The 16,935-nt window shown below is 37.2% G+C and overlaps 3 protein-coding genes across 3 annotated transcripts in view; 1 reads left to right on the top strand and 2 right to left on the bottom strand.

Annotated features, from left to right (window-relative positions):
- Positions 1-4,403: 4,403 nt before the first annotated feature.
- LOC117505127 lies at positions 4,404-12,402 on the bottom strand. The gene is made up of 5 exons (XM_034164666.1): positions 12,300-12,402; positions 7,992-8,342; positions 7,452-7,571; positions 6,918-7,018; positions 4,404-5,190 (listed from the first exon to the last, which is right to left on the bottom strand). Exons 1-5 carry the CDS (start codon positions 12,355-12,357, stop codon positions 5,125-5,127), a joined length of 696 nt encoding a protein of 231 aa, XP_034020557.1. The 5' UTR covers positions 12,358-12,402; the 3' UTR covers positions 4,404-5,124.
- The window catches only part of LOC117505126 (equilibrative nucleoside transporter 2-like), a 33,209-nt gene continuing 23,791 nt past the window's right edge, over positions 7,518-16,935 (top strand). Inside the window, 1 exon segment of the mRNA XM_034164665.1 lies at positions 7,518-7,538. Within this exon segment, the coding sequence (XP_034020556.1) occupies positions 7,533-7,538 (6 nt within the window). The 5' untranslated portion in view covers positions 7,518-7,532.
- On the bottom strand, positions 14,045-16,537 carry LOC117505128. Its single transcript, XM_034164668.1, has 3 exons — positions 16,068-16,537; positions 14,642-14,758; positions 14,045-14,526 (listed from the first exon to the last, which is right to left on the bottom strand). The coding sequence occupies exons 1-3, from the start codon at positions 16,327-16,329 to the stop codon at positions 14,417-14,419; spliced, it is 489 nt and encodes a 162-aa protein (XP_034020559.1). The 5' UTR covers positions 16,330-16,537; the 3' UTR covers positions 14,045-14,416.

The raw sequence follows: 16,935 nt of genomic DNA, 5'->3' as shown, positions 1-16,935 counted from the left end.
CTACTTGCTTGCTTACTTCCAATATATACTACAGTAATGGTTGGGTAAAATCTGGGACATTTGGCCAACGCCCATTTGGCCAACGGATATTTGTCCAATGGACATTTGGCCAATAGACATTTGGCCAGTGGACATTTGGTCAAGGAGTACATGGGGGGACATTTGGCCAATGGACATTTGGCCAAGGAGTACATGGGGAGACATTTGGCCAACCAACAATTTTACGTCATACTCTTGACTACTTTCAATTCATGTCTTGGGTAACCACACTTTGCATAACAACGCTTTATTGTCTGTTGATTGACTTTCATTATTATCAACACACAGAACACATAATAATAAGAATAATGATGCTTTTATCCATGTAAAAGGAAGTACAATATCTGTGCTTTCACTAGGTCCTTTGATATGTAATACCTTTACACAGGAAATCTGGGATTGTGCCACTGATTGTTAAATTTGATACCCTAAGGTCAATGTTTTTCATTACAAGAGCAGCCCTTGCTGCTGCTGATTTGTTAGTTAACAATAAAAATTGAAAAATACTGTCAATATCACACAATACCCAGATGCATAATAACAAAAAGAGAAGCCATTCTCACCCAGATGTGTAACAAAAAGAGAAGCCACTCACCCAGATGTGTAACAAAAAGAGAAGCCACTCACCCAGATGTGTAACAAAAAGAGAAGCCACTCACCCAGATGTAATATAGCAAAAAAGGAAGCCACACTCACCAAGCTGTATAACAAGAGAAGCCATTCTCACATCACCCTCACCATCACAAATTACATGTCTGTTGGCCAAATGTCCCCCCTGTACTCCTTGGTCAAATGTCCATTGGCCAAATGTCCGTTGGCCAAATGTCCACTGGCCAAATGTCCCCCCTGTACTCCTTGGTCAAATGTCCATTGGCCAAATGTCCATTGGCCAAATGTCCACTGGCCAAATGTCCCCCCTGTACTCCTTGGCCAAATGTCCGTTGGCCAAATGTCCGGATACCGGTTGGGTAGCATGTTCCTAAATGACATTAGTACATACTGACTATTTGGACAAAGTGAATTTCACTTTTTTTTTTATTTTTTTTTTAGTATTATAGTTATATCATTATTAGTAAAGCCTTTGTTTGGACCCACTTTTGACAACTGGTTTGTTTGCGAGAAATTCTGAGCTTAGGAATGAACAGTTGTCGCAAGAGTTACAATCATCTACAATCTGTTTATTTACTTTATTAATAAATATACTCAACATGTACTATAGCAAACAATTTAAAAAACTCAAATCAGATAAAATAGATACAACACAGTTTACAATTAAATATGACTCTGGTTTCATTTTAAACTTTTTCAAAGTTTAAACTATATTTGCTTAAGAAGTTGGAACCCAGAGCCCAGAATCACACCACACCCAACTTAACAACATTCCAGTTATAATTCCGGAAACCAAGATGGATGCATCCAGGAAAGATTTTGCTGTTCTAGCAATACCAGCTTATAACAACGCATTATGCACAATTGACGTGTGCTAACATCATGGTGCAGCATATCGACAGCAGTGCAAGAGAACTCAATGAATAACTGGTTTACTGGAAACAGGAATAAAGCAGATGTGCTAATAAATGGGATATTACTAGAGCTGCACATATACTTAAAAATGGTCAGCCTGAAACCACGTGTTTTAGTCCCCCCCTTATGGACCCCTCTGAAAGTATTGGAACAATCAGGCCAATTCCTTAAATGAATATGAAAACAACTGTGGAATGTCAGCTTTTATTTTTTGAAATTCATGTCTACATGTGTTAAACAATATAAGACATAGGACCTTATGCACCAATGTGAACATGCACAAAATCAAACCATTATCATACTTAGTATTTATTACATACTTTAACAGACATCTCTGGCAGACCAGTCTTGCACATGGATTATGCAATCATGTTGTGTAGTAACAAAACCAAAATATCTCTTGATAGAATTTTTTTTAAATTTGCACGGACATCCCTGAAAAAGCATCGCTCAATTTCAAATATAAGAGAGAAAAGTACAAGATAAAATATCATTAGAATATAATAATATTACATCTAATTTTTTGAATGGAAAACATGGGGTGCCTCCAGGTTCTGTTTTGGGGCCACTGTTTGTCTCTCTTTTTGTAGGTGAAATATGCGATAGCTCTGGGTTTTGTTTTAGGCCCATTACTTTTCTCCATTTTCTTGAGGTGTGATTTGGTATACCACTGGGTGCTCTTTTGGGCCCACTGTTATCCTCGCTTTATGTAACACCTTTGGGCCACAGTTATGAGACTGATTGTTGTTGACACTTATGATGACACATACCTTTACATACCTCTTATTCAAGAGATTGATTTTGTTGATTCTAAAAATCAAGATTTAAGCATGTGTGTTCTCTATTCCTTAATCATTAACTGTGTGATGGCAGTTGCATAGCTGGTGGTGGTTTGTTTTGAATATTCAGTTAATTTATTTTGATTGTTGTGTCACTTTAAGGATTTAGAATTTGCTCAAATATATAATTTATATTAATGCCACTGTTTTTGAAATATTAGAAGAAAGAAATTAGATGTTCAGTTTGTAAAATGTCCTGACACTGATGGGAAAATTTCAAAAACACAAATTTCCGGTTACTTCGATGTGCTGCACAGCTTTGTAAGAAGATCGTGCTGAACATGCAGAAAAGAGGGCCAACTACAAACCGCTTCGCCTCTGACAGGTGCTGTTTCCATTTCCTGTCATTAACCTATTATGCCGCGAGCCCGCGACCAGTCAAGACCATAATTTCCACTCACCAACCCGGTCATGACTGTATGTCACTGTCAATCCAGTACGTTTACAGGTTTGACAGTAACATTTCTGCTTAAATATTAACCACTGATTTATTTTATTTAATTTTATTCGGATGTTTGAGTAAAAGCAGGAAACCTGAAATTTTTTGTTGCATACCTTAGATCATCCTATTTATAAATATATACGTACAGACAGGTCCATAAATATTTGGACAATAACAATTTTAGTAATTTTTGCCTCTGCCCATCACCACAACAGAGATTAAATAAAACAATCACAATGTCCTTGAAGTTTAAAGTTTCAGTTTGAATTCAGCAGATTTTAAAGAAATATTGCATTAACCACTTAGAAATTACAGCTATATTTAGACACTGTCCCTCCATTTTCAGAACTTGTGCAGTACCCATAGGACGTTTGTATTCCTATAGAAAATTGGGAGTCATAAAATTAAATAATAAAAAAAAAAGACCATCACCAGATCAGTACCAAATACCACCATCAGACCAACTGAATTCTAAATAAAGTGTGAAATGCCATCACCAGTCAGAATGTAGCACTTTCAAATGCCACCAGTTGTAATATAAATAATAAAAATGATATCCAATGAATATACCTGTACAGTATTTAGCACAGTGCTTTAATTTTCCCTCAAAACATTTTATTTTACAAACTATATCTCATAATTTTTGAATGGTTTATCTATTAAAGACTAAAAACTGAAGGAAATCAATTTTAAGGCCTGAAAGAAGTTTCTGTAGGAAGTATTTTAGCCATAAGGTCAAGTGAGAGAGGGAAGTGTTGGCTTTTTAAATAGTTTAGTACTGCTATAATGGATTGATGCAGCAGGTGGCAGCAATGCAACAATAAGGATGCTGACTGCCATCTTGGAAGTACTAATGTTACAATGTGAAAATGATATCAAAATAAAAGTTTTGAAAAGGAATTCCAAAAATCTGCATAATACAGGATGCACATCATTGTGTCATGCAGAAGCCATATCCGAAAGCTGAGGCCGATCTGACAAACAGAGAGATATGCGAGCCACACACACACACACACACACACACACACACACACACACACACACACACACACACACACACACACACACACACACACACACACACACAGAGGTTTCTTGCTGTATTGATAGATGCATAAGTAGTCGGAGAAACAACTTGCAAAATCTGTATAAAAATACTATATTTATACAAACCATCACTTTATTTCTTAGGCAAGTCAGAGGATGGATACATGAACATTTCCAAGTCAATGAATATGTCTTGGGCTTTATCTGCACCAGTAATTGGGAAATACAAATAACATGGTACTGTATGGTGTGGTGTGAAAAGGAGACTAATGAGGGAAGCTATCAAGACACCCAGACACCATTCAAAAGCATTACAGGCTTCTGTGGATGAGATTACCTGAGTGACCATGTGAAAAGGAGACTGGTGAGGGAAGCCACCAAGACAACTCTCACAGAGTTATAGGCTTCTGTGACTGAAATTAGAGGAACTGAGCAAAGTGCAACTTTTCTCTGTTGGCTCACCAATTATACAGCTTCACGATGAGTGGCATGGAGATTTTCTTTAAAAGAAGATATGAAACTTCAACAACACTTTGTCAGAAGGCACACAGGAAACAGGACCCTAATCTGTTTTCTTGAATGAAAATCATTCTTTGTTACCAGCATGAAGCTGTGACCTGTGGTACAACATTCACAAGTTGCATGATGCACAGTTTCTTCAATCGCAGCCATAGAAGTCGATAACTGCTTCAGACTTGTCTGGGCATCTTGGTGGCTTTCCTCACTTATCTTTGGTTTTACCATACCGTGCCATGCTGTTTGTATTTCTTAATGATTGGTGTAAAAATGTCCAGAACATAATCAGTAACATGGCAAATGTACATGTATCCATCCCCTGCCTTAATTAGTGTTAATTTCTATAAAAATGATTCTTTTTCTGTCTAATTACTTATGGCCTCTACAATAGAGGCACAATACATATAAATGGCTGTAGTTTTTGAACGGTTAATGTGATATTTTTGATAAACCCCTTGAATTGTTTGATTTCACCTCCATTGTGTTAATGTATAGAGGCAAAGTTACAACAAAAGGAAGCGTCACTGTCTGAAATACTTATGGACCGGACCGTATCTCTTTGTCACAGAAAAAAACGTAGATGACAATGACAGATAAATTTTAGTTTATAGCAATGAAAGGTACATACAAACACATATTTACATGCAGATCAACGTAAGGAAACAGTACAATTACACACCAGCATCAAACATAAGAACAGAAAACACCGGGACGTGATCATCCACTATCTTTGACCTCAGTATGCTGAAAGTAATCGACGGACTCGTACACCAGTACTTGACACTGAAACACAGAGACATACAAAAAAATAAAATAAATAAAAATTAAATCATTGCAACAACACGTGTCAAGTAAAGATAAAGATTACGTTAAACAGACTGAATATTTGTGGCACTAAAGGTCATTTTCATTGAAAGACAACACGCACAAAGTGTGAGGAGGCAGGTTAAGAAACAGGATGTAGGTTGGATTTCGCAATAGTGTTTCAACACTGGAAGTTGTCATCTCAAAGTAGATTGTACAAGATTTACAGCACACAGCCACTTCAGCCATTTCTTTGTCATGACACCATAACACCTAACATACCAATTGATTACAAATGATTGCCTGACTGATATGAGCGTCATATCATCTCTGGAGCCTGATTGGTTATGGAGATATTATGGAAAACATGTTTTCAGACTATATTTTTGCCAACCCCAGCCTTGGCATTTGACTGATCTGCTCTAGTAATTAATCATCTGGAGACACTCACCCTTGGAATATTCCAAGAAAATTTAGGGAACATCTGTTGACCTGTTTCCAAGTTATTCTATGCAAACTCACACATACACATGAATAATTACAATACTGTGCACTACAAGTGTGCAGCACAAATAGTGCTCATAAATAGAAATTTTTAATTCATTACAAATCATCACTGCTGAAATAAATGGCTAAATTGTAGTGTAACTGTTATATTTCATTTATCTATTTTTTTCCCTTTTATGGATAGAATTAACATGGAATTTTAGCAACCCCATACAGTTTGGGTTTGTTGTAAAATCATAGATGATTAATGTCATGCTGCAGTCTCATAATGTGTTATGGAAATGCAGAATTTACATTTGTAGCTGATTCATATATATATTTACAGATATATCTACATAGATATATCTATAGACATTTACAGATATATATCTATAGATATCTACAGATATATATCTGTATGTCTATATAGCTAGATAGATAGCTAGATAGATAAGATATATATATCTATATCTATAGATATATCTAAAGATATCTACACACACACACACACACACACACACACACACACACATATATATATATATATATCTACATAGAGATAGATAGATAGATAGATAGATAGATAGATAGATAGATAGATAGATAGATAGATAGATAGATAGATAGATAGATAGATAGATAGATAGATAGATAGATCTATATATCTATAGATGTATATATATCTATAGATGTGTATATATATATATATATATATATATATATATATATATATATATATATATATATATATATATATATATATAGATAGATAGATAGATAGATAGATAGATAGATAGATAGATAGATAGATAGATAGATAGATAGATATAAGTCATTTAATGCTTTATTTCATTTTATTTTTATTTTTATTTTATTTTATTTCATATATAGTTAACTGCAACAATTACAATAATGCAGTTTTATTATTACTGTATATATTACTGTATGTTTTATAAAAATCCAATAAAATATGATATTGTTGTTGCTTTTTGAAATTATAAATAAATATTAGCCCTCGCTTATGGTGGCATAGTTCCAAAAAAAAAAAAAAAAAGATGAAACCTAATGTGTTGAGACGTGTATATAATCTGGAACCGTTTAGTACTGGAGGCCTGTTGAAGACATTTACATATTGAAACACTAAGTGAAACTGACCACCTTCTAAAAAAATACCCATCTTCCTGCACACTCAACATTTAACACAATACCATTGGACTTACCCACTGGGAAGAGCCTCTGGAGGAACTGGTGCTGTGTTTGTCCATCTCTACTTCTTCTGAATCAACATGGGGAACCTCATAAATCACTCTGGCTGCTTTGGCTAAACACAAATTAATAATACAATTATTAAGCAGAAAATGATAAAATAATACTCCCCTTATTAGTAATTTGTAACACAGATGTGCACGAAGACAGTAAGTTGTATGGCATTTTAACATTTGACCCCCAATGACCTTGACCTTCACTCAGATTATTGACCTTGATAACGCAATTCTGACATCTACCTAGGTTTGTGCCACATTTGTCTCAAAATGGGAAGAAAATCACCCGTACGCTTATTTCTGCTTTTTAACATGGGGTTCTACGGAGCTTGACTCGCTTTTGGAGCCAGCATCAAGTGGCCATTCGAGGAACTACAGGCTGTGGCACTTCCACTGTAACCGGAAATGGGAGGTGATGATGTTTGTCGTCCACAATGCTCCACAAAGTAAATTTCTATTGCTGGAATAAGTCTATTAAATTATTCTTTGTACCTTTTTTCGCATGCAGAGTGCAGAAGCAGATAAGGGTGATGACCAACAGTGGACTTAGGACGGCCAGGGGGATTATGATGGATGATGGTATGGAACCAGAATCACCTAGCAGTTCCTGTCCTAAAAGAAAAAGAAATAGCCATATGAATTCTGACAGCAGGGTGATATTAGTTTAACATTAAATGTCTTTTACTTGGTGTAGCAAAAGCCTAGACATGTACCCTTTAAAATGTAGTGAGTAGATAGGCCACTCCCTCCTGTTTAATTACACAATAACTACAAAACACCAAATGCTATCGTTTTACTGGCCTACAAATTAAAAGGGCACATAATTAGGATAATCTGATTAAAATTTGGTTAACTTTGATGCATCAGAGCAACAGAAAAATCAAGTTTGTTTTGCTTATTTACTATGTCATGTAATAATCTTATTAACACATGTATCACGGAAATTATGAGCACATGCAGTTAACATTCCAAAGCTTGTCTGGTGGCCAACAAGACTCTGAGTAGTATGAGTTTCCTGGTGTTTTGTCATACCATCCTTGTCTGTCTTGTTGCTTTTGGCCGTAACATTGATGAGAGTGCCGCTTCCATTATAGGAAGCATATGCTGGAATCTCCACAGTCACCCTGCAGACATATCTCTCTGAATCCTCTCTTGTAATATTTGGAAACGTCAAAGATGAACATCTGCATTCCTCCTTATGTTGAGATCTTGTGCAATTAGTCTTGTAAATGGATTGACTTTTATACACGTTATGATTTTTTATCCAGTTGACTCTCAGTTTTTCAAACTCCACAGTCCAGCAGCAGCTGAGTCGTACCGTCACCCCCTCTGTGACAGAGAGATCAGGCGTCTGGGTGACAAACGGGCCCGTAGAAGAAACGCCTGTGAACACACAAACAAATATACAGTGTAGCTAATGCCACCAAGCTATAAACACCTGCTAATTACTGCTAACGACACTAACATTCAAATGAAATAATACGAAAATTTCACTCAATGAAAATACTGGAGCACAGACATCTTCAATGGCCTCTTCATACAATTAACCACACAGCAAACTATATTATCTCACATATTTGGAATAAAATGTCAACAGCAGCTATGAGGGGCAATTGAGAAGTTTTGAGCCTGACCCAGATGCTCAAAGCGCTTTACAAATAATGCCTCACATTCACCCTGATGTCAGGGTGCTGCCATACAAGGCCCTCACTACACACCCAGAGCAACTAGGGGATTAAAGACCTTGCCCAAGGTCCCTTAGTGTTTTCCAGTCAGGCTGGGATACAAGCATCAAATTTTGCATTCATTTTCTTAATTCCTAAAAACAAACAAAACAAAGCAAAACAAAAAAACAAAAACAAAGGTTAGCCACTTAAAATATGGCTGCCATTTTTCAAGATGGCCGCCCTTAGTGCCAAAATTTGAACTTTTCACAATATTATTTTGCTTGAATAGACCTATTCTTATGGTACTGGCATTGATATATGTTTCTGACACATCTGAATTTGATTCCTGCATCAAAAATGACCTTTGAAGCATATCTGTATGTCATATAACACAAAGACATGCATGGAGCCCTGAAGTGGTGATGTCACAGCCCCTCGACAACTACTATAAATCAAATCATGTGGAAAGTTGGAATTATGTGAGAGAGCATAAAAGAGAAGTTTTAATGAATTGGTTTGCGTTGCTGTTCTCCATTTTGACATGTTCCCGTTGTCGTCCTGCCCACCGACATTTATGTTACTTTGATATTATTGATGAAGAAGCACCTGAATGTCGTTAATGTTGGCCTGCACTATGGCGTGTTGAATCATTTTTCAATTTTATCCATTTAAATATTTCAATGTTTATATTAAAGATCTGTAAATCATGGACAATTTGTGGGTAGGACAACTGGGGTTAAATATTTCTGTATTTACAATTTGTAAGTTATACACGATGAGCAGGTTGACCAATTTGGTGATGTGTAACCATGGCATAGCTCTTCCCCCGCCACCAAAAAATACAGAGTAACTTCTATGTAACCCCAATTTAAACTTGGCATAAACCTAGTGTAGGCAGGATTTTGCATAATATGTGTAGTGATCACCCATCATGTTTTGACATAATTCACCATAACCAGTGGTTCACGGTCAGCTCTCTGATCTGTTAACACACCCAGTAGACAATGTGTCCCAGGTCCCGCGGGTGTTAACATGCCAAGGTGCGCAATGGTCTCATGTCTCAGAGTGTTCGTCTACCGCGCGGGCCATCAACAAGCTCATTCATGTCTCGCATACTGATGTTCCAGACGGGACCCCCTGCGTGGGTGGCGAACGATTGCTTGTTCTCTGTTATATGCAAATAATGCTGTTTCCTGACCAACTGTCTCACATGCTAATGTTTCCTGTCTTGCCTGTGAATCATGCTATAAAATACGACAAAAGGCTTACTCGGCCCCCTGGTGGTACGTCTGCCAGGATCTCCAAACTGTATAAACATCTGTGATTACTGTGAATAAAACACTTAAGGTGCCCTGACACTTGCATGACTTTGTCCCGCGCAGTTGCACGCACATTGTGGTGATGATCCCACCCACTGTCTTCCCAGCTGGACACTGCGCTTTTGCTCCACTGGGTGCCATGCGTTGTGCGCTGGATGCTACATACATACATACATAAAATACATAAAATAATTATTTTGTAGCAGATTAATCATTTTCTCTTTGAGTTGGGTGTTGAAAATGCCTCTAATCCCTTCTGGAATCACAGTGGGCTGTTTCTTTCGCACTGAACGAGGTGGAGAAAGCATTTGGAGCTAAAAAGGTAATTATTTGTCATATTTATATTGTAATGGCTTGGTAAAACAGTTGCATGTTCATCCCTTCTTGTGAACAGCTGTAAAAGTATGTTTATGATAGATTTAACATCTCGTTATAATCGTTCAGGCGAGCTGCGCTGTGATGCGGTGTGCTCACGCAATCACTCGCACTCAAGCGCAGTGTTTTTGAATTGTTTGCATAATGTTCATGTGAAGATCACGTAATTAATGCATGACGGAGAATTTGAACATTTCAAAATTTTCGTTGCGCACTTGCACGAAGCTGCGCACAGTTTACAACGGTTTGCAACGAGATTGAGACAAGTTTACTCTTGTGCACGGCAGAGTGCATGGATTGTGCAAGTATCATGGGGCCTTTACACTTCTTCGAATCTCATTTTCTCTCACTCACATCTGTGACGACGCAACCAAGAACATGTAGAAGTAAGAAGCATTAAACGGTGCGAACGATATATTAAATTTACACAAATATTTTAATATTATCTTTAAATAGAATGCGCAAATTATGCTGCATGCAAGGGTTTTAATATTGAAACATGAAAAAAATGCAACTAGTGTATTAAAATACTGATATATTATCATTTCATATTGACATGAAAATCACAAAAATATGCTCCATATTATTATGTCATATGAAATTTTCAGAGCACAAATGGCACCCATCGTTGTTTTATGAATCGGCACTCTGTGTTGTATATATGTGCCAGTTTCGGAGATTGCATGACAGTTTGAAAGCTCCTTCTAATATTTGCGGTTATCTTTCTCCACTAATTTGCAACACTGATTTTCTCGCTAAACCACTGCGCATATCAGATTCCATTCGAAATCCGAGACAGAATTATACTTCATTTCTTCATTTACAGCATTATATCTGCAACTGATTGGCCTATTCTGAATATGTTAAACAGCTCAGTAGAGTAACGAGATTAAAAGTGCTGTGAGAGCACAACGACACCTTACCCGCATTTCATAGTATCAGACATGGAGCGAAAATGTTTTATGGGTTTTTAAAACAGGTGTGTTCATGAACAGGCATTTGGCCATGTAGTATCAGCATGAGATGGAAGTTTTACCATGACCTCTGGCGTTGATCGTTGACTGATCCAAACCAAAAACAAATCATTTCTTCCCGTCAATAGTCCCAATGCACCCACCAAGTTTGCTCAATATTGTTATTTTTTTAAAGATATTTTGATGGATTTGATCGATAAAAGTGGCTAATACTATTCAAATATGTAGGTGTGTATATATATATATATATATATATATATATATATATATATATATATATATATATATATATATATATATATATATATATGTGTGTGTGTGTGTGTATATATATGTATATATATATATATATATATATATATATATATATATATATATATATACACATATATATGTATGTATGTATGTGTATATATATATATATATATATATAAATGTAACTATATACATATATATACACACACACACACACACACACATATATATATATATATATATATATACCCTGCACTCCAGTGGTACAATGCATGGAATATTTTAATAGTACTAATTATCCTGCACAACGGCAATCGATCATAGCGATCACTCTTGTATATGTGCAAGAATAACACCGATACATGAGAATAACTCAGGAAAGGGTGAACAGATTTTCACCAAATTTTGTAGAAATATTCCTGTTGTGAGGGTCTCAAGATGATTAATATTTTGAGCAGATCAGTCAGACATCAAGGTTCAAGGTCGTCCAAATACAGTTTGACATACACAGTTTCTTGTATATCTTTGCAACCAATATGGGCAGAGAGACCACATGAAGCTTTTATCAATCAGTAAATCATATGTAATCAAATGTATACTTAGGTAAAAGGCATAAGCATGTTATTACATATCTCCAAATATTATAGAGCATATATTATGTCATAAAAGATTACAACATACATTAACATGCCAGTATTTAAAAGTGAAATTCATTTAAAATTCAGTTTAAAAATGAAATGTTTGACTTACTCCAAGATGACAAGCCACAGAACGAGGCGAGAAGTAGACTGCTCAGTAGACGCTTCATCTTCGTCTTCTGATAAACCACTGATTTCTCACATTCATCACAGCAGTTGAAAATCCCTCCCACCATACACACACACACACACACACACACACACACACATACACACACACACACACACACACACACACACACATACACACACACACACACACACACACACACACACACACACACACACACACACACACACACACACACACACACACACACACACACACACACAAAACACATACACGTCATTTTTTTTTCTCAGTTCTTTTTTTTTTAAGTTAGAAACCCACGGCTTCTGTTACTTCCTTTTTCAGAAGTCAGTTACGTTCATTTTAATATTTTCCCACAAAGCTGCTTTTGCAGACAAATTGAATATTCACTACTGACTGACAATATATGAAAAAAAAAAAAACCTAAAGTACTACATTAACCAGCCCATTAAAAATCACCACAAATTAGTGCTTAATTTCTTATTATATTTCTTACCAAGGCATCTTTTAATTGTGCAGAAGGAATAAAACCACAATAACCACTCCAATTCTTTAGCAATAATGAATTCTTTAAATATGTTTATCGCGAGTATATATGTGTGTGTGGGCGTAATGTGTAGTGCATCTGGAAACTATTCACTTTTTCCGCATTTCAAAATGGATGAAATTCGCTTTTTCCCCTCAAAATTCTACTCACAGCACCCCATAATGACAACATGAAAAAAGATTTTTTTGAAATTTTTGCAAATTTATTAAAAATAAAAACTAAGAAATCACGTGTACATCAGTAGTCACACCCTAGTCTGAGGTCAAGAGAGCTCTGGAGCAGGTTTTCATCCAGGATGTTTCTGTACATTGCTACATTTATTAGATGATCTACACCACCGCTACTGTACATGTCCTTTGACCAATGACAAATCAACACATACCCACATATGCTACGAAAATTAAATGAGTATTTGGACACCCTACAAATTGTGTGTACTTTATAGTACACTAGCTTGGGTATTCAGATGTAGCCTCACCCAATACATCCTCTATAATATCATAAAAGAAATAAATGCAATGTTTCTGAGACACAAACAAATAAGAAATTGGAAAGTTGTTGGTTTTTTTGTTTTTATTTCAGTGGAACATTATTATTATAACTCATGGGACAACAAATGTTATGTACTTACAATTTCACATTCTCAATATACTTTACAGTCAAACAAACACTGGCAACACAATTTAAACAAAAACTAATAGAAACTAGTAAAAGAAAATGTCAGATATGTCATTTTTAAGGACCAGATTTACAAAAGTTTTGTACTTTTACATCTGCCAAGGATTTAATAAAATCATCTGCATGTATTTATTTGTCTGTCTGTTAGCAGGATTACGTCAAAATTAACTGCACGGATTTTGACGAAATTTTCAACACAGATACATATTAGGTCATGGAAGAACCCATTAAATTTTGGAGGTGATCTGGATCAGGATTCAGATTCTGGATCAAGTTTCAATTTATATAGGATTTGAAGGATTACATCAAAACTACATGGATTCTCACCAAATTTTCACCACTGGCACTGATACATATTAGGCCATGGAAGACTCCACTGAATTTTGGAGGCGATCTGGATCCAGATTGGTGGATGTCAGAAATCTCTGATTTCTCTTATTTCTTTGAGTTTTTGCTTTTTTTTTTTGTTTGCTTGTTTGTTTTCAACTCTGTTTTATGGGGGTATGATAAACAAATGCACTTCCCCACATTTACCGACATCATTAACCCACATATGTAAGGCGTATCTGAAAATTGCACTATGCAGCAGAAAAACTCTGATCTATGGTGCAATTGCATTTTGCTGCCACACGATGGCAAACTATGGGCAACGAGCCCAACCACACCATAGTTTTAGACCAATGCACATGTGAGCATAAATAAGCGCGCGCGCACACACACACACACACACACACACATATATATATATGTTATTTACACTACATGTCTACTTGTTGTGACAGTGGCAAAGGTGTCAGTAGTACACAAGCAACAACACTGTGCGCTGCATTGCATTGCGCCCAAATGATATAAGTCACATCCTTTCTTCCGCCGTCTCCAATTTTGTTGCTGTATCATCACTTTCTTCTTGTTCTTCATCTTTCTCTTCCATCGTAACTGAAGTATTCTTATCTCCTGGACCATCTAGAACACAAACATAGCAACTAGTTGGTTCCAAAGATCCTACAACGCTCAATAAACACAGCTAAGACGTCGTCAGCACTCATTGTAATCAAGGTGTTGGCGCTTTGCAGTGCACCTGGTGCGTGTTGCTGAGGTCTGGACCTTCTATTGTTGAGGTAGAAGAAAGTTCCAACAAGAGCGAGGATGGGCAGACAGCGCAGGACATAAACTAGCACTTCGTCCGAGTCAGAGCCTGAAATTCAGGAACAAAAAAATAATTTGAACAAATATGATGCAAAGTATTCCTTCATTTTAATTCTAAGCTTGGAATCATTTTACAGTTTTAAGGTCATCACGAGGTTACAAATGGTTTGTGTGTGTGTGTAATTACAGGGGTGTTACGCTGCTCTCTGTGCGCAGAAGGGTTCTTGTAAGGATCAGTCTTAACTGGATTCAGCTCCAGTTCCTTTCCACAGTCTGATTTCACGCCCAAAAAGTCAACCATTGACTGTATTCTCACCCCAAGAGTGCTCACTGAACACAAGCACAAACATCGCCGGTGCTTCTTTACAGCCTATGCGGATTTTCAGAGAGTTTGATTCAGATGACTGGGCTACTATTCTGTGGGACTTCTTGAGAATTTGTGGGATCTCCAATAAGCAGAGTGGGGGCAAAATCTGACTTCATCCCAGTGAAAAGTGGAATTCGTCATGGATGTGTTCTGCTCCTACACTGTTCAGTGGTAGCATGGACTCGGAATGACGTAGAGTTGTGCATTTTTTTTGGTGAGGACAGTTTAACATTGACTTCGCAGAAGATGCTTTGATCTTTGATGACTCGATGGATACCCTTTTGCAGCATTATTCCTTGAGAAGCTAAGTGAGGAACTGGATTGTCTGGGTTGGACTATCAGAAGTGTGTTTGTATGCGGTGATAGTGTTGCACTTGTAGAGACATTCATGGAGAAACGACTGAGAAGAGCTGAAGTAGTTAGGAGATTGGTGGACAGAGGTGTTTGGTGATGCTGACATCTTTGCACAAGAGAAAAAGGTCCAAGTCTTTAGGGTCCTGGTGACCAGGACCCTAAAGACTTGGATTTGTCCTGGTCTTGGACCAGTGGTGCTTCCTGTCTTACTGTAGTTTTGTGAGACTTGGATGATATCCAGTGACCTCAGGTGATGACTGGATGTGTTTGGTATGAGGCCTCTTTTGGAGGATCCTTGTGTACTGCTGGAATGATTTTGTGTGAAATAATTGGTTTCTGGAGACTCAGATGAGGAGTATCACATTCATCAGGGAACATTTTGTCCATGTGGCACATTTCTCTGGGTATAATCCAGCAGTGTTGAGGACCCTAACTACTGGACAAGCCCCAAGGGGACGCCCACATTTCACCTGGATGTGGCAGTTAGATGGACCCGTTTATGGGTGGACCTGCTTCCCACCCTAACCCTGTTAAAGATACAAAATGCAGGCGATGTACCCTCTCAATGCCCATTCTATGTTTTTTTAAAACAATGCTGATTTTGTTGAATTTCAAAGTGCAGAATTAAAGAATGTACCTAATTCTTTTGGTCCTTTCTCATTCTTTTCCTCAGGACTATCTGAGTTCTCTTTGGCCATAACACTGATGAGAGTCCCGTTTCCTTCATAGGTAGCATAAGTTGGAATCTCCATAGTCACCCTGCAGACATATCTCTCTGAATCCTCTCTTGTAATATTTGGAAACATCAAAGATGAACATCTGCATTCCTCCTTATGTTGAGATCTTGTGCAATTAGTCTTGTAAATGGATTGACTTTTATACACGTTATGATTTTTCATCCAGTTGACTCTCAGTTTTTCAAACTCCACAGTCCAGCAGCAGCTGAGTCGTACCGTCACCCCCTCTGTGACAGAGAGATCAGGCGTCTGGGTGACAAACGGGCCCGTAGAAGAAACGCCTGTGAACACACAAACAAATATACAGTGTAGCTAATGCCACCAAGCTATAAACACCTGCTAATTACTGCTAACGACACTAACATTCAAATGAAATAATACGAAAATTTCACTCAATGAAAATACTGGAGCACAGACATCTTCAATGGCCTCTTCATACAATTAACCACACAGCAAACTATATTATCTCACATATTTGGAATAAAATGTCAACAGCAGCTATGAGGGGCAATTGAGAAGTTTTGAGCCTGACCCAGATGCTCAAAGCGCTTTACAAATAATGCCTCACATTCACCCTGATGTCAGGGTGCTGCCATACAAGGCCCTCACTACACACCCAGAGCAACTAGGGGATTAAAGACCTTGCCCAAGGTCCCTTAGTGTTTTCCAGTCAGGCTGGGATTTGAACCGAGGACCTTCTGGTCTCAAGCCAAACACTTAACCACGAGACCATCACCTCCCCCAAATGGTGATTTCTCAGAATGCAAA

The sequence above is a fragment of the Thalassophryne amazonica genome, chromosome 23, assembly GCF_902500255.1.
Source record: "Thalassophryne amazonica chromosome 23, fThaAma1.1, whole genome shotgun sequence".
Lineage (NCBI taxonomy): Eukaryota > Metazoa > Chordata > Actinopteri > Batrachoidiformes > Batrachoididae > Thalassophryne > Thalassophryne amazonica.
This window is presented reverse-complemented; position numbering and strand designations above follow the sequence as displayed.

Coding starts and splice junctions, on each gene's coding strand:
- LOC117505127 (XM_034164666.1), bottom strand. CDS start 12,357: ATGAAGCGTCTACTGAGCAGTCTACTTCTCGCCTCGTTCTGTGGCTTG. Junction 7,572..7,991: donor CAACAAGACAGACAAGGATG/GTATGACAAAAC, acceptor TTTTTCTTTTAG/GACAGGAACTGCTAGGTGAT. Junction 5,191..6,917: donor CCAGAGGCTCTTCCCAGTGG/GTAAGTCCAATG, acceptor TCTGTGTTTCAG/TGTCAAGTACTGGTGTACGA.
- LOC117505128 (XM_034164668.1), bottom strand. CDS start 16,329: ATGAAAAATCATAACGTGTATAAAAGTCAATCCATTTACAAGACTAAT. Junction 14,759..16,067: donor GAAAGGACCAAAAGAATTAG/GTACATTCTTTA, acceptor CCTGAATTTCAG/GCTCTGACTCGGACGAAGTG. Junction 14,527..14,641: donor ACCTCAGCAACACGCACCAG/GTGCACTGCAAA, acceptor TTTGTGTTCTAG/ATGGTCCAGGAGATAAGAAT.